Below are 23,760 nucleotides of genomic sequence, written 5' to 3' on the forward strand. Positions count from 1 at the left end.
CATATAATATATATATATATTTATATATATTCTCTTTTCTTGAATAAATATTTTCCTCAAATTGTCTTAGAGTCGCGTAATTGATTGTAATAACATGCCACGTTAGCTAACAACAATTGGAGGAGCTTGTTATGTTATGGTAATGCTAGTCAAGTCTTGCGGAAAATATGGATTTGATACGTGGAAGAAAATCTTTTTTGAACAATTAGGAATCTAGAAGAAAGATAAATACATGGCAAGCTTGATTTGATTAATATTTCACGTAAATAAATTCTCAACTATCAAAGATAATGTACTGTGATGGCGCACGTTCTTATCTGATAATTAAGGTGTTTAAAATTTAATATTTGAGAATTCATTTTATTAGTTTATTAAAATTCTATTATATTAGATTCACGAATAGAAATTTTTTTTTTAAAAAAACTCAACTTGGAGTGGGCGAAGTGAAGACAAACCAACCAAATGGAGAGGGAGGGACTAGCGAGGAATCAATGGATGGAGGGTGATCCATTCCAGATTAGGTGGCAGCAGGGGAGTGGTCAACCTTAGTAGGCGGGGGTTGGTGAATTGAAAGTACCGCTCTCCCCAATAAAAAAAAAAGAAAAAAGAAAAATGATACTATAGCGCGCACTCTCACCCTAATTAATTAAAAATTTTAAATTTGATGCCCTGCCCGTAATAAAATTATTGTCATTTTTCTATTTTCTTGATCGCGTCAGCTCATCCATCTCTTTCTTCCTTTTGTTCTTTAATTTATTTATTTATTGACCCGAACTTCTGTATGTAAAGGACTCCTCCTGACTCTCGAACTTCTCTCCACCAAATCCATCCCCAACTCCTCTCATTCTCTTCCTACTCTCTCTCTCTCTCTCTCTCTCTCTCTCTCGTTCCGTCTGCCATTTCTAAGCTAATAAGCCTGATCCTCCAATTCAAACGATACACATACATATCCAATACATGCATACATATTCTCCATTGATACATCTCTGTTAACAGGTATGTGTAGCTCTTCTTCTTAATCTTCTTCTCGGCTTTTGGTACTTTCTTTACATACGGGATTTAGCGAGAGATAGCTGCCTAGTAGCTGGGAGAGAGTTCATATACATATAGTATGGTCATTTATGCTCAGCTAGAAGGTTATTGCATTCATATGTAATATACTATATATTCTGATTCTAATTTTGGAAGCAACAAAGCAAAGTTCCCGTTTTTTTTTTTTTTTTTTTTTTTTTTTGTGGCGATCTTTCAGCCGGGAAAATGGCCATCTTCGTTGCATTAGAAGGTCCTCGCTTCGCTTGCTATTGAGAATGGAAAGTGCAAGACGTAATATACAAAAGAATATTAAGGGGAATCCAAATCTTCTATTCCTCCAGCACCTTCATTCTCAATACTTGCATCGACATGACCTCTCTTGGATCATTCATATTAGATTAACGTAGTTATTTAACAACCTTCTTCCTTCTGAGACTGAAAATAATTCTTAGTTTGTTTTCTTTCACCAATAATAAAATTATATATACGTGTATCGCGTAAACACATGTAGTAGGTAAGATTAGGACAGAAGTTTTTTAACAAAAAAAAAAAAAAAAGGAACAAGAAAGATATTATCAATAAGATAACGAGAGGCAAGGTGGTTTGACCGGACTATTCGAGTTGGTTATGGCGACTCCGTTTCTTTTCTTTTTCCTTGGTATGTTTTCTCTATTTCTTTTTCTTTTTTATTGGATCGAAAGGGATTTGATTGACTGACCAACTTCTGACGTTGCGAGTTCAACTGCTTGCTCGGTCAATCTTCAGACAAATATTTTTACCAGTTATTTTCTTTTTTCGGTTACATTACCAGATATATTAAATTATTGCTCATCTTTTTGTGAGGTTTATTATTAGTTCAAGTGATATTTAATTTGCCCTTGCGAAGTCTAAGTAATTATACAGTTACGTTAAAATGACTGTATCATGCACATAAATATATTATTTAATTAATAATAAAGTAGTTTAATCTTAAATAAGTTATATGTATTTTTGAATAATTCATACTTATTTTGAAAAGCCACTTAGGTAAGTTACTCGGTAGACGTAAATTGCACGGATTTCGAAAAAATGTTTATATTGATTTCGGAAAATTGTAACTTATATTATCGAAAGATTACATAAATTTTGAAAAGATTTTATTTAAAACTTTTTAGGAAATTATTTGAATATTCTATACTGTTACTTGTAGTGACTGCACCATAATTTTTTCTTTTTCTGACCCTAAGGGGGGAAAAAAAAAGGAAAAAGAAGAAAGAAAAAGAAGTGTTGATGTGTGGTTATGTGGGTCCTACAACAGGACAGGCGCATCCATCTCACCAACCAACCAACGAACCAACCAACCAACCAACAAGCCAACAATACGTTTTCTTTTCTTAAACGACTGAACTCATGAGTGGGTTCCAACCTTCTCTGTGATGGTATGTATTACATTTGTCTTGTTCTGTTTTTAATCTAACCTTCAAGAAGAACATTTGCAGTGGAACCCACAGCTCCGCGTTCGACCCACCATCGGGGAAGGCCTAAGAGGAAGAGGGGCACCCTAGCCCGGGAACGCAACCGGCGCAAGCACACCGGCGGCAAGATGATTATCGCCGTCAAGGAGTCCACGATGGTGCGCCCGGCGTCCGAGACGCCGTCCTACGCCCTCTGGAACTCCAACGTTGACCTTGTGGTCCCCAGCATGCACACCCCCAGCGTCTACTTCTACCGCCCCACTGGCGCCTCTGACTTCTTCGACCCCACCGTCCTCAAGTCCGCCCTCAGCAGGGCCCTCGTCCCCTTCTACCCAATGGCCGGTCGCTTGAAGCGGGACGAGGACGGCCGCATCGAGATCGACTGTAATGGCGAGGGCGTGCTCTTCGTGGTGGCTGAGACGACTTCGAAGGTGGACGATTTCGGGGACTTCGCGCCCACCCTTGAGCTCAGGAAGCTCATCCCTGCCGTTGATTACTCCGCCGGGATCACGTCCTATCCCGTGCTAGTGCTTCAGGTACCATATATTATATGTTCTCTTCTGATTCGGCACTCCTTTATATTTATGGCTTGAAATTATCATATATGTGCATTGCATTCTTGACGGAACTGCCAATAGTGGCTGTTTCGCCTATGAAAGGAGAGACGACTCGGTAAGTTTCTTCAACCCAAACTAAATGATTGACTAGATGGCATTAGAACTGTGTCTCCATGAGAAATATACATACATAAACCCCATCGTATCGAATCGATTTGCTCTGACGGCTTAGTTTTTTCTCGGCCGGTTCCAATTCCCGACTGGAATGAATCTGCAGTTCAGTGCAATCGGTCTGTAGGCTTACCTGGTCTATTTCTTAGATAATAGCTTTCCCCGTAGCTTCGATAGCAGTGTGCGATCCCACATCTCAGTTGAAAAGTATAGCGCTATCACATCATTCGTGCCCTGGCTTTCTATTCTAGTACCTTTAGATCTAAAGAAGCTTGCTTGACTGCATTTGGATTGTAGGCGTTTTGGCAAATGATTGGATGATATGTACAGATAACTGCTCGAATTGATATTCTTACGACCCTGGACAAGATTCTTTTTGTTCTTCGGGTGAAAGCAAAAGATGAGTTTTAGACGTGACATCTTTTAGATATTGATAATGGGGAGAAATGTTGCGGCATTTTACTAGACGTGTCGCGAGCCCAACGGTTGTACCAATTATTGTTTTATAATGTTGCTTGCAATTATATGTAGCTAGCATGAAGCGGCATGTAATATCTGAGATATAGGGAAGGTTCCATTTGGCAGTAGAAGGCAAAATTTTAAGGGAGCAAAGATCTAATAAGTTTTGATGAAACAACTTTTGCATAATGCTATGACCTATCCCTCGCTGGCTTTGAGATTACCGTGCGGGCATGACTTGCTAACAGTTGGGTCTCCTCATTCTTGGGTTTTCTCCTTTTGAGGCATTATGTCGATCAATTAATTGAGACAAAAAAATGTAGCTTAGGATTGCATCTCTTATTGCGGGCTGTGCACTGAATGATTGATCTTCATAAATATGACAGTTGCCGATTAGAGTCAGTGGTCCTGAATTTTGAAGACCATTACATGTGACAGGTAGTTGAGTTTTCCAGTCCAGGAATTGGGTCTATCATTGGTTTAACAGCTAATATTTCAAAGCTTTTTATGGCATTTTGGATAATTCTCTCAAGATAACGAGTTTCGATTGCCATGAAATAGAAGTTACTCTATGAGATGGTTAAGTGAATGCTAGCATTTTTTGAGTGGTGACAGTGAGATAACCACGAAGACTGTGGATCACATTCAGACACCAGAAATGGAAGAAACCGCTCCTAGGATAATGATTGTTGTTGTTGGTTCATGTCAGGCGAAATATATCTTCCTTGTTCATTCCAGTGTCTGTCGATAGCTTTCGCTGGCAATCAATTCATCAACTTATAAAGGAAGTGATAGAGACAACATATGAGTGGTTGATCATCGGTCCTAATTCTCCTTGCAAAACCTAATGAGCAGCTTATTCAATCCTTGAATAGCAATCAATGGGCCCGTGAATCAATGTGTTTCATTTACTGCTAGAACTTGTACACCAGTGATTCCTCGTGGTAGAGATACTTTTACTAAGCATTTTGATCTAATCCAGGTGACATACTTCAAGTGTGGCGGAGCCTCACTTGGTGTTGGGATGCAGCATCACGTTGCGGATGGATTCTCGGGCCTCCACTTTGTGAACTCATGGTCAGACATTGCCCGAGGCCTTGACGTCTCAGTTCCGCCCTTCATAGACCGCACGCTCTTGCGGGCAAGGGACCCACCGCAGCCACAGTTTGAGCACATCGAGTACCAGCCCCCGCCTGCCCTGAAAGCTCCTCCATCTCAGGCTGCTCACAAGCCTGGGACTGAGCCCACAACGGTGTCCATCTTCAGAATGACCAAGGAGCAGCTGGGGACCCTCAAGGGGAAGTCACAGGATGGGAACACCGTGCAATATAGCTCGTACGAGATGCTAGCAGGCCACGTGTGGAGATGCGCGTGCAAGGCACGTGGGCTCCCTGATGATCAGGAGACCAAGCTCTACATAGCAACAGATGGACGAGCACGATTGCATCCCCCACTGCCGCCCGGCTACTTTGGAAACGTGATATTTACTGCCACTCCGCTTGCCGTAGCGGGCGATCTGCAGTCGAAGCCCACCTGGTATGCTGCCAGTAGGATCCACGATGCTCTGGTCCGGATGGACAATGACTACTTGAGGTCAGCCCTAGACTACCTCGAGCTTCAGCCCGACCTGTCGGCCCTTGTCCGCGGGGCCCACACCTTCAGGTGCCCAAACCTTGGGATCACCAGCTGGGTGAGACTGCCCATCCATGATGCAGATTTCGGGTGGGGAAGGCCCATATTCATGGGGCCTGGAGGTATTGCCTACGAGGGGCTTGCTTTTGTGCTGCCGAGTCCAGACAACGACAGGAGCTTGTCGGTGGCAATCTCTCTGCAGACGGAGCACATGAAAGTTTTCGAGAAGCTGTTATATGAGATTTGAAGTGCCAGGCTCAAAGATCATGGCCGCCTATCAGTTCCATGGCTCTGCATCCCATCTTTCTTTCTTTTAAATCTTCCCCCTGGTTTTATTTTTTATACTCGGAAAGGACCTCGACAATGGAACAGATTAATGTAAGTTGACATTTGTGAATTCCTGAGCAGGTGTTGGCAGTGCACGCTTACATATATACATAAATACACACACACACATATATATAAGACGTACACTGGAACCAATTCGTATTCACCAAAATAAGCATTTTTCGAAATATATCAACTTAATTCATCATATTTCTGTTCGCAGAAGGAGGTCTTCCTTCCAGTTATCACCGGGAGCGGATAGAAAAACCGACTTTTCTAGAGTACACTTAAGAGGTTGCAGAGCTGAGCGCCCAATAATAATAATAAGCCGGACCAGAGCCATATCCATCCGATCAACCGAGAAGCATCCCTTCCATCGAAATGTTTTTATCTTCCTGCAGGTTCAATTCTGGCCCAAAATAAAATAGGGTCAGTGACAGCATCAAATACCTTCCGGGTTGGGCTGAGATGGAAAATGAGCAAGCAATTGACGTTCAGCTTGTTTCGTTACCCACTGGAGAATCAAGCCATTCAAGATGAGAGATCGATGGACTGACTTGTTTGCCTATTCAATCTAGAGCACGCTTACCACGCATAGGCATATGAGTGCCAGAAGGGACGGTGCGTGCTATGTTGTAGTCCAAATTGCAAGAGGTGCAGCTGCTCGAGTGAAGTATTGCGGAGCACTGCCCCAAAAATTACCGTTCCTCTCTTCCTGCTCATGGCAGGCTTCCACGGTGAAGACATGGATCGTAAAGCTGCTTTTTTGATTTCAATTATCTTCTAGTTTGGAGCTAAGCAGCGCAGATGATCTCAACAAGTTCTGGTGGTATTTATAGGAGGAGGTTGCACTGCAAGTCACTACTTCTCACAACAATCGGGTAATCAAAGCTATTGTGTCAGGTGAGACTCATCGAGTAAGCAAAAGAAAAATATCCTTTGTTCTTGATCTTACAGTCGGCTACATATTCATGGGAAGAAGATGTAATGTAACAACTATTCTATTTTATTTAATTAAAATATCATCACAAGGAAAACGAAACCGTCCAATTCACTTTCAAGAAAGCAAAGCTCGAATATGCAAAAATACATCAAAGCATTCCTAAGATTACTTTATTACCGCATAATATATAGTTTCCCATTAGGACTCAAAAAGGGAAAAGAAGCCAAGTCCGCCTCCCCTTTGAGTCTCAGGTGCCTCAGTCAACCTCTTCAATCTTAGGTCCCGCACCAGCACTGGCACCACCACCAGCCTGAGCACCGGAACCACTGCCCATTGGCATATCTCCGGCACCACCCTGATAAATCTTGGCAATAATTGGATTACAGATTCCTTCCAGCTCCTTCTGCTTGTCCTCGAACTCGTCCACCTCAGCCAACTGGTTCCTATCAAGCCACTCAATGGTCTCATTGACCGCCTTCTCGATGCTCTCCTTATCGCTGGGGCTCAGCTTCCCTCCAATCTTCTCGTCCTTCACGGTGTTCCTCATGTTATACGCGTAATTCTCCAAGGCATTCTTCGCTTCCACCTTCTTCTTCACTTGCTCATCCTCAGCCTTGTACCTCTCCGCCTCCTGCACCATCCTCTCAATATCTTCCTTGCTTAGCCTGCCCTTATCGTTCGTGATCGTGATCTGGTTCTTCACCCCTGCGGTCTTATCCTCTGCCGACACATTCAGGATACCGTTTGCATCAATGTCGAAGCACACATTGATCTGCGGGACACCTCGAGGAGCAGGCGGAATGCCCTTCAACTCGAAGGTCCCGAGAAGATTATTATCCTTGGTCCTTGCCCTTTCACCTTCGTATACTTGGATCAACACGCTCGTCTGATTGTCCAAGTAAGTAGAGAACACCTGCTCCTTCTTGGTCGGGATGGTCGTGTTCCTCGGGATGAGGACAGTCATGACACCACCAGCCGTCTCGATCCCGAGGCTCAGTGGGGTCACATCAAGGAGGAGCAAATCTTGGACTTTCTGATCACCTTCCCCGCTCAATATTGCGGCCTGAACAGCTGCTCCATAAGCCACCGCTTCGTCGGGGTTGATACTCTTGCAGAGCTCCTTCCCGTTGAAGAAGTCCAGCAGCAGCTGCTGCACCTTCGGGATACGAGTTGATCCGCCCACGAGAACCACATCATGAACCTGGCTCTTGTCGATCTTTGCGTCCCTCAGGCACTTCTCAACCGGCTCCATGCATTTCCTGAACAGGTCCATGTTCAACTCCTCAAACCTCGCCCTCGTGATTGTAGCATAGAAGTCAACCCCTTCGTAGAGGGAGTCGATCTCAATTGTGGTCTGGGTGGTAGAGGAGAGAGTCCTCTTGGCCCTCTCACAGGCGGTCCTCAGCCTCCTCAGGGCCCGGGCATTCCCGCTGATATCTTTCTTGTGCTTCCTCTTGAATTCTTGCACGAAGTGATTCACCAACCTGTTGTCGAAATCCTCACCTCCCAAATGAGTGTCTCCGGCGGTAGCCTTGACCTCGAAGATCCCCTCCTCAATGGTTAAAAGGGAGACATCAAAGGTCCCGCCACCAAGGTCGAAGATGAGGACGTTCTTCTCGCCCGTCCTGGATGCCTTCTTGTCGAGGCCATAGGCTATTGCTGCAGCAGTGGGCTCATTGATGATGCGGAGCACATTGAGGCCGGCGATGGCCCCAGCATCCTTGGTGGCCTGTCTCTGCGAGTCGTTAAAGTAGGCTGGGACAGTGACGACCGCATTCTTGATTGTTTGGCCCAGGTAGGCCTCGGCAATCTCCTTCATCTTGGTAAGCACCATGGATGAGATCTCCTCGGGAGAAAAATGTTTCTGTTCGCCTGTTCAGCATTGATTGATATATGAAACGACATCAGCATTCTGTTATTTTATATGTTTATCATGATACGCCGCGCATATATATATATATATATATATATATCAAGAAAAAGGACGGTAGTATCATATTTGTTTGTTTATTTTACCTTTGTAAGTGACGACGATCATGGGCTTGTCCCCAGGGCCAGCGACCACCCTGAAAGGCCAGTGCCTCACGTCGTCCTGGACCGAGGGGTCAGAGAACCGTCGCCCGATAAGACGTTTAGCGTCGAAGACTGTGTTCTGGGGGTTCATCGCCACCTGGTTCTTGGCAGCATCACCGATCAGCCTCTCAGTGTCGGTGAAGGCGACATAGGATGGAGTTGTCCTGTTTCCCTGGTCGTTGGCGATGATCTCCACTCGGTCATTCTGCCACACACCGACGCAGCTGTAGGTCGTGCCCAGGTCGATCCCTATGGCCTTTCCTTCGGTTTTGGACGCCATTAATGAAGGAAGCGGGAGTAGCGGGAGTCTGAGCTAAAGAGAACGGAGGAAGAAAGAACAGAGCACGGGAGAAACAGAGCACAGGAAAGGTATCGCTTTGCTTTTGAGAACTAAGATTAATTATAGAGCTGCCTTGCCTTTGCGACGAGGAAGAACGGGCTCCGGGATGAAACTATATAAATAAACAAAATGGGGTAGAGGTGATGTTTATGGAGAGCTTGAGAAAAGGGCAATGGAGGTTACTGGTCAAGTCGGTTGATCATCTCATCTCGTCTCCTCTCGTCATGAGAAAGGTAGAGAGCTATGGAGATGGGTCGAGAAGAACGGACAGCGCAGCGGGTACCACTTTACCAGAGAGTTCTGGAGGAAGTGAAGGGAAAAGCACGATCCTTTTTTCTCATAAGCTGGGCCTGGAGTAATTGGGCCTTGGAACAGTGGACATGTTTGAACATTTGTTGACCCGGACCACCGCAGCAGTTGCCACCGCCCGGTCGTTCGCTCGCCACTGTTATAATTCATGAACGCTCCCATTAAAAAAGAAAAAAAGAAAAAAAAAGGGAGGGGTAGGCTGTGTTTGGTATGCTTGAATGAAATCAAAAGAATTGGAATGCGTTTTATAATGTGAAATAAAGTTTTATTGAAAGAAAAAAAGATATTTTTCCTAGTTGAATTTTAAAATGTGGATGAATATAATAAAATGGGTGGAGGTCTGTCTCCCCAAGATGAAGATGGATTGGACATTAGAGACCTTAATGTTTGGAACAAACTTTGCGTCTTAAGAACTGTTTGGGCCCTTTTGCTCAATTCTTGCTCTCTCTGAGTCGCTTGGGTATACAAGTTCTAAACGGTACAAGCTTTTGGGCCCTCAAAGCCCTTGCATACTGTACATGGAGCTGGAAGAAAGTGCTGCAACTGAGGCCTTTAATCAAGCCTTTTGTCAGGTATAGTGTTAGTACTGGAGAGAGCATATTTTTATGGTACGATCAATGGTTTTGGATATTCCACTCTCCGATTACCATGCTAGGGGATTCCCATGTTTCCCAACTCTTGGCAGGAATGCAAAACACAGCCCCATTCTTACGCTTGGGGATTGGGATCGACCTAGAACGAGTTGAGGAGTTGAAGACAATGATCTGAGCACTTAAGTTGAAGCAACAAGATGGCATTACCAACTTGGGAACAATCCCGAGCAAAAGAAGAACATGTTCGTTGGAGGAAGGCTTAAGGTTCCCATGGAACATTCCTCGAGCTTCTTTCATTTGTTGGCTTGCTTTCAAAGATAAGCTTGTTGTAAAGGAAAGACTGTTAGGATGGGGACTCGCCATGGCAGCCTCTGAATGTGAATTTTGTGGCTTGGAGATAGAGTTCAGGGACCACTTGTTTTTCACGTGCCCTGTTACTCAGGCTTTATAGAGGAGTATGCTAAGTAGATTTGGCATCCAGAAAATTGTGAGGAATTACAATGGGTTTGTTGATGAAAGGCAGGGTTTGTTTGATGAAAGGCAAGAAACTAGATTCTGTGGCTCTACATTTACTTTGGACATGCTACATCTATCAAATTTGATGGGAAATGAATGATTGTGTTTTTCAACAAAAGAGTAGCACCATCTCTTCCATCTTGCAGCAGATAATAAGACCTGTAAAGTTTTGAGTGCGATCTATTCCTAATGTACATGCTCAGCTCAGGTATTTGTTAGCTGCTAGAAGTTTTGAATTTTGATATATATAATCTTAATAATTCTTAAAAGTTTTCTCCGGAGAAGTGTAAGTTGTACAATCCTTTTGATTAATGAAATACACCACTTATCCAAAAAAAAGTGTTGAACTTATTTATTGAGAAAGTATATCATACTTCAATGATAGTTACTTGAAATAATGGAATGAACATTACCTTTGAGGTTTTTTTGCTTTTTTCTTTCTTTTTTTCCCAGGGTATGCGCTTTGGTATTCGGCTAGTCAAGCTGGGTTTGATCCACTAAGAGGTAAAACCCTCACAACGTCGATTTTCTTCATTCACAATACTCGAATTCGAGATGTTAATTAAGGGAAACAAATACTGAAACAGTGATGCACGGATTCTGATAATTTGTTTACTGATCCTAACAAGATTTTGGATCAGGGCTTTGTTTGTATACATGTTTTTTGTATTAAGGATATATGCCGAAATAACTGACTAATGCACTGTCACCCCCAGTTTAGTACCCATGGTTTTTTGAAAACTTGGAACTAACACCAGCCTCACTTGACCTCCACAACATTAATTAATTAACTCCATAATGGTCTATCTTGGAGGGCTCCCTCCAGCAATATTCTTTTGACCTACTCTTTTTCCCAAACTGATAAAGTTCATCTGCACAAGCAAATTTCATCCTTTGGCGCAATACAATTTCTGGTTATAATCTAAGTATCTACTGACCAATTAGATCGAAAATCTCTGCAAATCTCTTACATATGATAGTGCAGTAGTTCCTAGCTCTTAATTTGTAATTACTTAAATCCGATTTTGGTGAGGCACGAGCATAACGAACCTATTGGTGTTTATTTCCCTTTTAAATACAACATTACGCCATCTATGAGGACTATGTGTGGGCCCAATTTGAGTGAAATCAAAGGTTGTCGAGTCCTGAAGCGTGTTTGGCAGATAATGTCATGATATGCTAACTCTGGTTTTCCAGAGCAAACTGCCACACAATAATATTACTTTTACATCTGATATGGCCCAATTGGTCGAGATAACAATGTCCCAAATTCAAGCCTTTTCCTGTTGTGCATGAGCCTATATAAAGCCAACAACTCCAAAGTGATCTCATTCAAAATTACGGAGTCGTTCACTAACCAAGACACGTTGAGGAACATGCAAAAATGGTCTTCCAGTACTTAGTTGGAGGAGCTACTGTCGTGGCCTCTTTGTTTCTTGGATATGTTTTTCTGCATAATTCGAGAAGAGGGAAAAGTCGCAGAGATTCCACGAAGATTCAGAGAGATGGGCTTGTCGCGGGTGAAGGGGGGGCCGACGTTATCATTGTTGGAGCGGGAGTTGTCGGGTCTTCTCTAGCTTATGCTCTTGGGAAGGTAAACCACTCCTTTCCATACTCGAGGATTAGTATTAGTACGTGCTGGTCTCATTGGAATCGACGATGTGTGTCTTTTATGTTAGTAATATGCGGAAGAATCCTAATAAGTCACACATTTTGCTTTTATATATACTTGTTTAGGATGGGCAAAGAGTGCATCTGCTCGAAAGAGACCTGTCCGAGCCCGACAGAATAGTTGGCGAGCTTCTGCAACCTGGAGGGTATCTCAAATTAGTCGAGTTGGGTCTTGAAGGTAATCGAGCAGCAAGAACTTTTGGCATTTTAATTAATTGTTCTAATGCACTTTTGTTTGTGCTGCGGTTTATCCCTGCTGCTGCGCAGGATTGTTTTGGTTTGATATGTTAAAGACAATGTTTCAGATTGTGTTAAGGAAATCGATGCGCAGCAAGTCTTTGGGTATGCCCTGTTCAAGGATGGCAAGAAGACGAGGATCCCGTACCCGCTAGAGAATTTCCCATCAGATGTTGCCGGAAGAAGCTTCCATCACGGGAGATTTATCTGTAGATTGAGAGAAAAGGCTTCCTCTCTTCCCAAGTACTTATCCTATGACAAACGTTTTACATTCGGTCCAATCGTGTCATCCTCCCCCTCCAGAATTACCATCTCATGGGTTGATTTGCAGTGTAAAAATGGAACAAGGTACGGTAACTTCTCTGCTCGAAGAAAATGGGATGATCAAAGGCGTGCGTTACAAGACCCAAATTGATGCGGAGCTCACCGCACATGCAGCCTTGACAGTAGTCTGCGATGGTTGTTTCTCAAATCTCAGACGGTCTCTCTGCAATCCCAAGGTAGGGTCTATTCATTTCCGTCATTGTTATTACAGAACATACATTTGCTAATGATGCTGACTGATAACAGGTCGAGGTGCCTTCGTGTTTTGTTGGGTTAGTACTAGAGAACTGTCAGCTTCCATTTCCTAACCATGGCCACGTTATCCTCGCGGACCCTTCACCGATCCTGTTCTACCCCATCAGCAGCAGTGAGATTCGATGCCTAGTTGATGTTCCAGGCAAGACAGTGCCTTCTGTCTCTAACGGGGAAATGGCAAGTTACTTGAAGACTGTAGTTGCTCCGCAGGTACTGAAAAAACAATCTTTCATTCTGTTGAACGATATGCATGACATGCCTTATCAGACACCTTTATGCTTCCAGGGAAGTCGATGACTATGACATAACATAGGATTCTTTCCGTGGATGAATAACCTTTTAGGAATTGCAGTAGATAACTAGGAATTGCTGGACCAGGATGGGTTCATTTTAGGATAGAAGAAACGAACACTTCACTTGACTGGACATTTTATCGTGCTTCAGATACCTGCCGAACTTTATGCTTCCTTCCTATCGGCTATTGAGAAAGGAAGTATCAGACCAATGGCCAATAGAAGTATGCCTGCCGATCCTCGTCCGACCCCTGGAGCCCTTCTGATGGGTGACGCGTTCAATATGCGCCACCCTTTGACTGGTGGAGGAATGACTGTGGCATTATCTGATGTTGTGGTGCTCCGTGACCTGTTGAAGCCTCTGAGAGATTTCAAGGACTCGTCTGCCCTCTGTGCATATCTAGAATCCTTCTATACTCTCCGAAAAGTAAGACTAACTGTTCAATCTCCTGCTGGCCTATCTCAATGTTTAAGTAGATGGAAACTTGCATGGTAAGTCCTGTTTCTCTCTGTTGTAGCCTGTGGCGTCGACTATAAATACATTAGCAGGAGCACTTTACAAGGTTTTCTGCGCATCTCCTGATCCTGCGAGAAAGGAAATGCGGCAAGCATGCTTTGACTACTTAAGCCTGGGAGGGATATTCTCAACCGGCCCCGTGGCTCTTCTCTCGGGTCTGAATCCTCGTCCCTTGAGTTTGGTTCTCCACTTCTTTGCCGTGGCTATTTATGGTGTTTGGTGCCTAGTATTTCCATTACCGTCCCTAAAACGTGCATATACTGGAGCTAGATTGATCTCGGTAAGCACCTATCCTATAACTTCCATCACCGGCTTGAATTGGAGATAGATATCAACATTCTTTTCTTGTCTATTGTTGCTATGTTCTGATTTTCTGGGCAATGATACTATTTTCAGGGCGCATCGAGCATCATATGTCCTATAATCAGAGCTGAAGGGGTCAGGCAGATGTTCTTTCCTTTCACCATAGCAGCATATTACCGAGTTCCACCTGCCATTTGAAGCACGTTTCCAATAAGTCAGAGAAAATGTTTCTTCTCATGTAATTCTTTTTCATGGTAAGGTCTTCTTGTGTAATTCTAATCTACTTAGATCATTCCGAGTGATTGTCTACCATTTTCAGAAACGAATCTGAAAGTAAGTATATATATATATATATATATATATATATATAGTCCGTTAAAATATATATAGTCTACCGATCTGTTGGCGGCCTCTATCACGCCTGAGCCCTGGGTACAGGTCTTGGGACTTCGACAGCTTATTGTTGTACTTGTATGTCTGGTTATATGTCGGGATATATATTCAATACACACTGTAATAATGAGATCGGCTACTTCAATGAGCTACACCTAATTTGGAAAATATAAGCATGAGATACACCATTATTGGTATACATATATAGAGCTTTGAGGTCCTTGCAGGAAAAAGTCCTGCATATATATACCAACGAATTAAACTGAACAAGAAACCATCTAAAGAAATGGAAGCAGGTCTTGTTCTCATCCCTCATTAAACCACGTGTAAGTGCCATGTTTTTTTTCCTTTTTTTTGTGGATAAGTGAAGGCCTTTCCTTTCCCCTTTTTTTTTTTATAGAAACAATTGTTCCACCTTTAACTATCTCAATCTCATCCCACCCAATTACCAAAAAAATAAAAATTTTAAAAAGTCTCATCCCACGCAAAGCCACATGTAGATCCCGCATTTTTTTTCTTTTATCTTTTTTTTTGGGTTTTTGACTTTTTTTTAACTATCTATCTATTCATTGACCTTTTTTTTTGTAAACATGATATTAATGAAATATATAAATATTAAAAATCTTAAAACCAAAAAACTCCTTAAATTGATTAGAACATGTCCCTATTTGGACCAAGGGGGCGAGTACGCCTCTCTTTTTAAACTTCCACAAGTGTTTTTATTTTCTTTATAAACAAAATAAAGATGAAACAAAGAGAACAATAAAAATAAATATTGGTATAGTGGTAGCGCGTTCTTATTGAATGGAGATATAATATACATCTTTATTTATGTATTAACTACAAGACCATCTTGAATTTAATAACTTATTTTTATTTTGAAAAGAATCTATTAGACTTAGATGTTTGTATACATACACGGTAAAGAGGTAGTCGAGAGTTTAAATGATGATGATGATGATATATATATATAGCATGGACAAGCGAACCCATCCTAAAACTAAAATACGGAAAAAAAGATGATATGTTAATTTTAGTAAAATATGAATAATATTAAATTATTATAATTAATTTTTTAATAATTTCAAAAGATACTTATTCGAAGTTAATTTGTTATATTATATGTCAAGCCTATGTTTTTCTAGCTTTTCATTTTTTTTTCATTTTCAAGTTTGCCTTCTTCCTGTGTATCTATATATATATATACACATATATTCTTTATTATTTTCATTTTTCCATTTTCTTATTTGTGTATGTATACATATATATAAATTTACTCATGCATTAGCACAACGTAACTCGCGCGTCCTGTGCTCTAACTATAATGTTTTTTTCAATATGTTTATGGATGGATTAATTTGGAAGAGAAAATAAAACTTAAGGGTAAGAAATATAAAGATTTAGAATTGGAGATAGAATTTGAAAAAAAAAAGGAGATGTTGAACATGGAAGGAAAGAGAGTGGATAATAATATTAAGTGCGCCTTATTTCTTTGACTCCTATCTTTTATTATAGGTCGTATCATACTTAAACTGAGAATAAATAATACTTTCAACTTTTTAATCACATCCTATAAATAATGTGGTAATTATAATCAAACTTTCACTTTAATAATAATAGTATAAGATATGTAAAAAATTTGAATGTGTGTCTTTTCCATTATTGGGATTTTTTTATATTTTTCTTATTTTAAAAATTCTCCACTAAAAATTTCAATATTGTTTATTTGTGCCATTTTATTGTTTCTTTTGATTAATATTTATTTATTAAATCCTGCTATTCAAACTGAGATTTCTTTTCTTGAAACTAGATTTTACATTTGAATGTGCGTCTTTTTCATTATTGGGATTTTTTAAAATATTTTTCTTATTTTTAAAATTCTCCATGAAAAATTTCAGTATTATTTATTTGTGTCATTTTACTCTTTCTTTTGATTAATATTTATTTATTTAATCCTACTATTCAAACCGAGATTTTTTTTTGTTGAAACTAGACTTAAAAGATTCTTTTTATATCAAGCTAAAACTTCAAGTTTTACACTATAGAATTTACTGAAAGATTAATCTCTTGAATTATTTTCATCCAAATGTATCAAAATCCATGCATCGATACAAAGGAGCACACTTGACAAAATAACTGGATTAAAACATAAATGAAAAATATGACGCAATTGAAAAAAATTAAATATCTATTATTTAATGCGATTAAAAAATTGGTTAATAACAAAAAATCTAAACTTTTCACATTTTAAAGATTTTAGGACGAACTTTTCATTTGCACCAAAAATAATAAACTATCGATTTGATAACAATGCCAGCACAATGTAAATATCTACTTTAGTTTTAATCGAAATTGCTAACGTGTACTTGATAATGTCACGTGACTCATGGTGATTGACTGAGTAGGTTCCAAATTAAAAAAATAATCTTAAAAAATTAAGGAAAAAAAAACTAAGGGAGGAAGAGGGGAGGTGGCCAACGGTGGGGCCTTCGCCTCCGGCCGCCACCACCCCAATTGGGGTCACCGGCGATCGGTCGGTGGTTTTTCGGTTCAGTTGATGGGGCCTTGACAAAGGCCACCCCCTTCCCCCAAAAATCGAGGTCACCGAATCAAATGACTCCGTCATATGGTTCACTAGTTATTCATTAAAAGATGTAATGTCATGTATTTACGCCCATGTAATATAAAAGTTTTTCTCATTTTTTTCTTGATCACCATAAGATTTGCACCATCCATTTTACTCTATTCTCTCTATCTATTTGCTGAAGAGTTATGCATATATCCTTTACTCTATTTTTAAATATTTATTCACAGACAAATATTTTCTTCTTCTATATTGTATTTTTCATAAGAAATTATATTAGGTATACACATACTTTTTGAATTACAAGTAATAGTTTTTCTCCCTTATCCGTAAGAAAGGACCAAACGATGAAAATTAATTTCATTGTTAATTTAACTTTATATTTGTATAAAATGCAAGCATTTTCATTTTTTTTAAGTTCATCATGTTTTTATTTACTTAATATTATTTTCAAATCTTATCCGTACCTCTCTTTTTAAGAATAAAACTATAAGCTTTATATTCAAGAATCAACCCGTTTAACCCATTGAAAACACATTTCATGAAATAAAAAGAAAAATAATATCATATATGATAACATGATACCATCTTTAAAAGAATAGATTGTTTAATATGAATAGAGAATTCGTAATTTTTACAAATAAGTAGTTTTATTATTAGTTTCAGTTATAAACTATATTGATTATTACGCAAACTATTATGATGAATAATAAAATTGGAGGAGATTTTCCAAAACCTTATCGCTAAGCTAACGGTTCCCATAGAGAACTCGTTTTTTTAAACCGATAATGACTTAAACAACATACAGTCCTAATATATATATCAATAACAACAATATGAAGGTTTCATCACATGAGTTCAGTAGTAACAACACCAACTAGTTAACATAACTCTTCAAGAATTTCATAGTAGGGACAAGATAGAGACGAAGAGTTGAGAGGAGGCACAAGGGCGAGGCGGCCGGAGTACCAGCGAGCAAAAGAAGTATCCATTTTGCCAAGGAGGATGAAGAGGAGAAGGGAAAATTATACATTTAGTTCTCTAGATTTTGTTGCTTTTTTTGTTTCAGTCATTTTTCTACTTTTTTTTTTTTATGGTTTACATATTATACATTTGAATACGGATCTTTTATATATATATATATCAAACACATGGGAATGTACAGCTGAGCCGAGCTGCTTCCCTTCCAAAGGGATCGTGAATCACATCGATCCATAGATTTTCAGGAAGTCGTCATAACATATATGCATGGACCTTCGGATAAGCATATGCAGAATAGGTTTACCGCTTTTTAGAAGGCCCAATCGCATGTAAAAGATAGAAACAATAATGGAACACAATGTTCTGTTCTTCAAAAAGTTCTGTCGCCTAAAATGATTAAATAATAGACTGTTCCTAGAAAGTGTTTTCACATGCCATTATATATACATATATATGTATATGCAGTTATAATCATATAATCATCTTAATACTGAGGGCACTACTCACCTAATAGTCCATCCAATATTCCCAATCTGAATTCTATTTTCTTGCAAAAAATATATGCTAGCTAGCTAGTTAGTTGTGGCTGCCATGAGTTCATACACCTATTTATTTTTAATAGTGCACTGCCACTGTCACCCTAAACTTTTTAAAATGCCATTACTTTTGCCCTTCAGATATTTTTACCACAAATTTACCCTAAATATTTGCAATCCATCTAACAATCTTACCCCTCCGTTAGCTCTCACAACGAAAATGTTAACTAACATCCTACATGGATATAATGATATTGAAAAAAAAAAATTTAATGCCAAATACATCACAGTTTCATATGGTGCCATTTTGCCCTCTTCCCCTCAAATGATATCATTTTCCTTAATGACGTCGTTTTCATGTTTGTTCTTTTTTTGTTGATGGGGAAACTGACTGGGCTAGAGGAAGAGGCAGATCGAAGGGGTTTTTGTGCCAGCCTTCGCTACCTCCTTCCTCCTTTATTGATCAATTCTCTCTCTGCCTCTAATGGCAACAATTACTCTGGAGACCACGCTCGAGGGAGCCATGGCCACAGGGGGAAGGGCCCAGGCTAGTCTGCCCTCCCCTACTCTTCCTCCCTGTTTCAAAATAGGGAGGGACTCCGGCGACCATGCCTGGAGGGGGGTGGTGGCGAAGGGCCCCGCGCCGGTCTATCCCATCTCGCTCTCCCTCTATGTTTCCCTTTTTTTTTTTTCCATGTTTCGGAACGCGGGAGGGGGCGGAGGGACAGACCGAGCTAGTAGCCCCCTAGCCGGCCACTGCCTCTCCAGGCGTGGTCTTCAAACTCTGGCGACCACGTCGGGAAAGGCGATGGCCGCAATAGCATGGTGAGGAAGGGGGGTACTCGATTTGCCCGCTACACCTCCTTGTTTCGAAACAAGGAGTGAGAGTGGGAGGGAGCAGACAAATCCCCCTTCCCCTTCTCTCCCACCGCTGGACTCTGTAGATCATGCTTGAGGGAGCGATGGTCAGTAGGCCGGTCCTCAACCCGCTCTGGTCCCTCCTGCAGTCCTGATGACTTCATAAATTTTAAAAAATTCAAAAAGTGTAAAATAGCATCATTTTGAACAAATTGGATTTTATAATAATATTTGTAACGTCGTTTTAGCCACAAGAGCTACCACGTCATCGTTTCGTTTAAAAAGATGACAGAGGGGCAAAAACGATAGACGGAACAATAACATTTGGGGAAAACTGGTGGTAAAAATATGTCAGAGGTAAAAATGGTAGCAAATTGAAAAGTTGAGGGTGAAAATGGTAGCAAATTGAAAAGTTGAGGGTGACAGTGGTAGTGCACTCTATTTTTAAGTTACTTGCGTGGACCTTCTCAATTAGTTCTTCATTTGGAGAAAAAATAAAAGTGAAGGAAAAAGAAACTAACTTTAATTTTTGAAAATTTATGAACTTTCTCAATTATAACCCAAGGGAATGGATGGTTGTGTCGTTAATGATTTATATATGTATTAATTAAGGGGATAAGTATAGCAGAAATGCTATAAGTTTGGATTTTTTGGACTTTAATCCTATAAGTTTCAATTTGGACTTTTCAGTCCGATATGTTTGCTCCATAACACACTTTTGGTCATATCTGTTGACAACTGTTAGGGATATGCTGACGCGGACTTCATACTATCAAGTCCTAGGTGGCTGTTAATTGTCCACGTGGAAATTTTCGATTACTTGAAATTTAAATTTTTAGAAAATCAATAAAAGAATTTCAAAAATTAAAATATGAAGTCTACGTGGCAACTTTCTATTGGTCGATGGCAATTTTCTTTTGGCTAAAAATTTTTAAAAATTTTTAAAAAAAATTTGGAAGGGGAGCGATGGCCGAGAGTGGAAATTGTGAATTCTCTTGATTCCAGAGGGTTGGGGATTCTTCTGACTCCTCTAGATGTGGCTTTGACTCTAGTCACCACCCCTCGATTAGAGTCGCCAGCGACCTCTGGGGTCACCGATGACCCCAATCAGGGAGTGGTAATTAGGATGGAGGCCCCAACCTGGGCCTCCGCCCCCTTTCGATTTTCCTTTTTTTAAAATAATTTTTTTCTATAATTTTTTTTATTAAAAATAATAATTAATTAAATATTTTTTAAAAAGTTTTTAGCAAATAAAAAATTTCCACGTGGACTTCTTATGTTAATTTATGAAATTCATTTTTAATTTTTTAACATTTTAATTTTCAGCCAATAAAAAATTACCATGTTGACAATTAACAGCTACCTAGGACATATTTGACAGTGTGAAGTTCGCGTCAGTAGATCCCCAATGATTGTCAACAGATAGAATCAAAAGTAGTTTACGGAGCAAACATATAAGACTGAAAAGTCCAAATTGAAACTTATAGAACTTAAATACAAAAAGTCTAAATTTATAGGGCTTATGCTGCACTTCTCCCATTAATTAAGCCTAGCCAATTAATGCTTGTGTCATGATCATCGCTGTTAATTAGCTGAATATATAATACTACACTGTACAGTTTATACATCAGCTTCAATTTATTTTATTACTTATAAAAACATTGTGACTCCAACTCCCAGCGTGAGCTAGCTGTTATATGTGCTGATCAATTTTCTTGAATGCATGTTTATAGCGCTTGAGATTTGTTAAATAAGGATATGGAGGGCAAAATGAAGGAATGACACACACACACACACATATATATATATATATATTACTTTAACTTTGAATTCAAACGCACCCTGAATATCTAGCCTCAGATATCATACAAAAATATTATAGGGTATACATAACATTGCTTTTTATTAATCATGTTTAAAAGGTCAAATTTCCTTATAAGGTAAAAATGTTTTTTTTAACGACCTAAGGAGTTTAGCCTAATAGTTAAAAAAGATTTCATATATCTATTCCATCATGGAATTAAAATTCCTTGAAGCTATCGGAATGCTATTGGTATCGCCAGCGGTTCATGGAGTTCTGGAAATTAGTCGAACGGAAAAAAAATAAAAATAAAAAAACACTCTTCTTATTATCACAAGAAGCTACGATAGCTAGCTAGAACTCCCTTATATTCATATTTTACACTTCGCCACTTAATTATGGTGTGTTTCTTTTGCTCGGTAACTCGCAACTCAATTATGAATCACATTAAAAAAAACCATCACATAAATGTGTACCACGTGATTATATATTATATTCGAGGACTTTCTGGTAGAAACTCATCGAATATTGTGGGCGAATAATTTATATCCATGCAGTACATGACTGATAATAAGAACAGACATACATGCCTTTTGTCTCTTACGAATATTTTAATCTAAAATTTTTTACCCAATTTTGGCACAGGTATCGGACATATGTACTTTTTAGCTGGCCATCGCATTGAGGAAAAAGGATGCCGGACGTACGTAAGACTTCTTTTTCCATGATTACGATTATTTTTTGTTAATTAGGCCTATTATTGCACAATGATAAGCTAGACATCCGTACATAATAAATTGTTAGTAAAAATGAACGGTTATGATTAATCGATGATTTCAGCAAAAGAAAAAAAAGATCGATTGATGATCACAAAAGATCCCGCCTAGGAATTTCTTTGAGAGCAGGCTTAATTGCAGTGTCACTTGGATCCCATCCGATGCCGCATAATAAAAAAAAAAATTCACTCAAATATGTCACTTTAACGGTTGGCACCCACTTTTTATTTTCATAGGAAACACAAAAAATTAAATTGTATATGAATAAATATCTATTTATATAATATAAATAATATAATATAATAATAATTACTTAAGTTAATTAAACATAAAAGAATTAATTAACTAATAAAAAATAAAATAATTTTTTTTTAAAAAAAGGATCGTTGAAATTGACTGTTTATCCAACTTTTATATATATATATATATATATATATATATTTTAAAAAAAATTAAAAATTAAAAAAGTTAGAGGGCAAGTTACGTGGGCTCGGAAGCATACCACACAGCCTACTCTCATTGGAGAGGGCAAGATGGGGGAGGAGGTGCTGGTGCTAGTGCTGGTTCTACTTGCCTGTCACGGGGCAAGCGGCATCCAACCGGGTACCCCCATTGGACTTGGTTTGAAAAGCTGGAAAAAGAGATTAGTTAGCCTTTTTTAACTATAGTGAGTATCAGTCCCAATTATATTTAAATTCACTCACATGTTTGGTTAAAGTGGAATTATTGGATAATGTTTTTTAATGGGAAATGGTTTCTTAACGCTCTTTAGGTGATGGCCTGCTCTCGACGAGTGGTAGACAACAAATTTAATTGGATCCCTCAACCTCACCTCACCAAGCCTACATAGCTATATTCATAAAAAAGAAAAAAAAAAGTTTTATACATACCTTTATTAGTTTTATATTTATTCACTAATTTCCTTATTTATATTTTAGAATTATTAGAAAAAGAAAAACTGTCATTCAAGGTTTGTGATGATCAAGGTGACACAGGGTTTGTTAATTAAATTCTGCAAGTTAAACACTGCACACACTACGTATATATATTAATCTCATATTATTAGTTAGATAATTAAGTCCAAATCTTGATATATAGATTATATATAGCCATTTTAATTAACAGAATAATTTCAAATTATTGTTATTTCTACTTCCCATGATAAGGATTGTTGTCGCTATAGATTTGATATAGTTGAATTGATTGTTCGTGTGAAAAGGAACCATCTAACGCTGAATATATATGATGAAGCGCTGTTGGTTTTTAGTGAGCTCTCCACAACTTGCTGAAGGAAATTAGTATCATAACCCAAATAATTAAGATTTTCCGTATAGTATATTAGTCATTAGTTAGTTATAAAAGTACCCGTTAAATAGTGATATCACGACATATTAAAGTCAATATTGCACATAAATGCATATTCTGAAGGGGTTTTCATAGAGAGCTATCTCGCTCTTTCATGGACGGAAGCCACGCTTGCAAAACGTCGAGATTAAAGTTACTTTTACGGATAATAATGGAAGTTAATTGGATACAAATAACAAACCCGCCGGCCATTACCGCGCATTATCATGTTTTTTAAGGTTATTTTATTTACCCTATAATATATAGGGTATGTTCAGCTCCTCCGCTAAGCAAAATGAATTACAGAGGTGACTGAGTGCACATACATCTTACTCCGACTTTTGATCAATAATTTTCTACAAGCAATATATTTTATAATCTTATTAATAATTTAAAACTCCTCCGTCTATTTCTTAGGGAGAGAGTAGGGTACCCATGAATCCTTCTCTTACCCTTTTTCTTGACATTTTATTTTTATTTT

The 23,760-nt window shown here is 39.1% G+C and overlaps 3 protein-coding genes across 6 annotated transcripts; 2 read left to right on the forward strand and 1 right to left on the reverse strand.

Annotated features, from left to right (window-relative positions):
* The first annotated feature begins 803 nt into the window (after window positions 1–803).
* LOC116191954 (shikimate O-hydroxycinnamoyltransferase-like) lies at window positions 804–5,727 on the forward strand. Of its 4 annotated transcripts, XM_031520319.1 has the most exons (4): window positions 804–996; window positions 2,330–2,425; window positions 2,511–3,022; window positions 4,656–5,727. In XM_031520319.1, exons 2-4 carry the CDS (start codon window positions 2,422–2,424, stop codon window positions 5,550–5,552), a joined length of 1,413 nt encoding a protein of 470 aa, XP_031376179.1. In that variant the 5' UTR covers window positions 804–996; window positions 2,330–2,421; the 3' UTR covers window positions 5,553–5,727. The 4 variants fall into 4 exon arrangements, with proteins under 4 accessions (XP_031376179.1, XP_031376182.1, XP_031376181.1 ...); XM_031520322.1 differs by lacking the exon at window positions 2,330–2,425 and having other exon boundaries at window positions 2,500–3,022; XM_031520321.1 differs by lacking the exon at window positions 2,330–2,425.
* An 890-nt stretch (window positions 5,728–6,617) lies between these two features.
* LOC116191953 (heat shock 70 kDa protein-like) lies at window positions 6,618–9,280 on the reverse strand. Its single transcript, XM_031520318.1, has 2 exons — window positions 8,592–9,280; window positions 6,618–8,447 (listed from the first exon to the last, which is right to left on the reverse strand). Exons 1-2 carry the CDS (start codon window positions 8,926–8,928, stop codon window positions 6,832–6,834), a joined length of 1,953 nt encoding a protein of 650 aa, XP_031376178.1. The 5' UTR covers window positions 8,929–9,280; the 3' UTR covers window positions 6,618–6,831.
* A 1,761-nt stretch (window positions 9,281–11,041) lies between these two features.
* On the forward strand, window positions 11,042–14,513 carry LOC116191952 (squalene monooxygenase SE1-like). Its single transcript, XM_031520317.1, has 8 exons — window positions 11,042–12,000; window positions 12,144–12,255; window positions 12,383–12,557; window positions 12,646–12,814; window positions 12,885–13,103; window positions 13,338–13,613; window positions 13,705–13,983; window positions 14,100–14,513. Exons 1-8 carry the CDS (start codon window positions 11,791–11,793, stop codon window positions 14,202–14,204), a joined length of 1,545 nt encoding a protein of 514 aa, XP_031376177.1. The 5' UTR covers window positions 11,042–11,790; the 3' UTR covers window positions 14,205–14,513.
* Window positions 14,514–23,760: the final 9,247 nt, after the last annotated feature.

This window comes from Punica granatum, unplaced genomic scaffold (genome assembly GCF_007655135.1).
Source record: "Punica granatum isolate Tunisia-2019 unplaced genomic scaffold, ASM765513v2 Contig00637, whole genome shotgun sequence".
NCBI classification, from domain to species: domain Eukaryota; kingdom Viridiplantae; phylum Streptophyta; class Magnoliopsida; order Myrtales; family Lythraceae; genus Punica; species Punica granatum.

What these genes read in the sequence shown, in the direction of transcription:
- LOC116191952 (XM_031520317.1), top strand. Translation starts at nt 11,791, where the DNA reads ATGGTCTTCCAGTACTTAGTTGGAGGAGCTACTGTCGTGGCCTCTTTG. An exon ending in GGTCTCTCTGCAATCCCAAG is followed by an intron (nt 12,815 to 12,884) that starts GTAGGGTCTATT and finishes GACTGATAACAG; the next exon opens with GTCGAGGTGCCTTCGTGTTT. An exon ending in AGACTGTAGTTGCTCCGCAG is followed by an intron (nt 13,104 to 13,337) that starts GTACTGAAAAAA and finishes ATCGTGCTTCAG; the next exon opens with ATACCTGCCGAACTTTATGC.
- LOC116191954 (XM_031520319.1), top strand. An exon ending in ATCCCGTGCTAGTGCTTCAG is followed by an intron (nt 3,023 to 4,655) that starts GTACCATATATT and finishes GATCTAATCCAG; the next exon opens with GTGACATACTTCAAGTGTGG.
- LOC116191953 (XM_031520318.1), bottom strand. Translation starts at nt 8,928, where the DNA reads ATGGCGTCCAAAACCGAAGGAAAGGCCATAGGGATCGACCTGGGCACG. An exon ending in GATCGTCGTCACTTACAAAG is followed by an intron (nt 8,448 to 8,591) that starts GTAAAATAAACA and finishes AATGCTGAACAG; the next exon opens with GCGAACAGAAACATTTTTCT.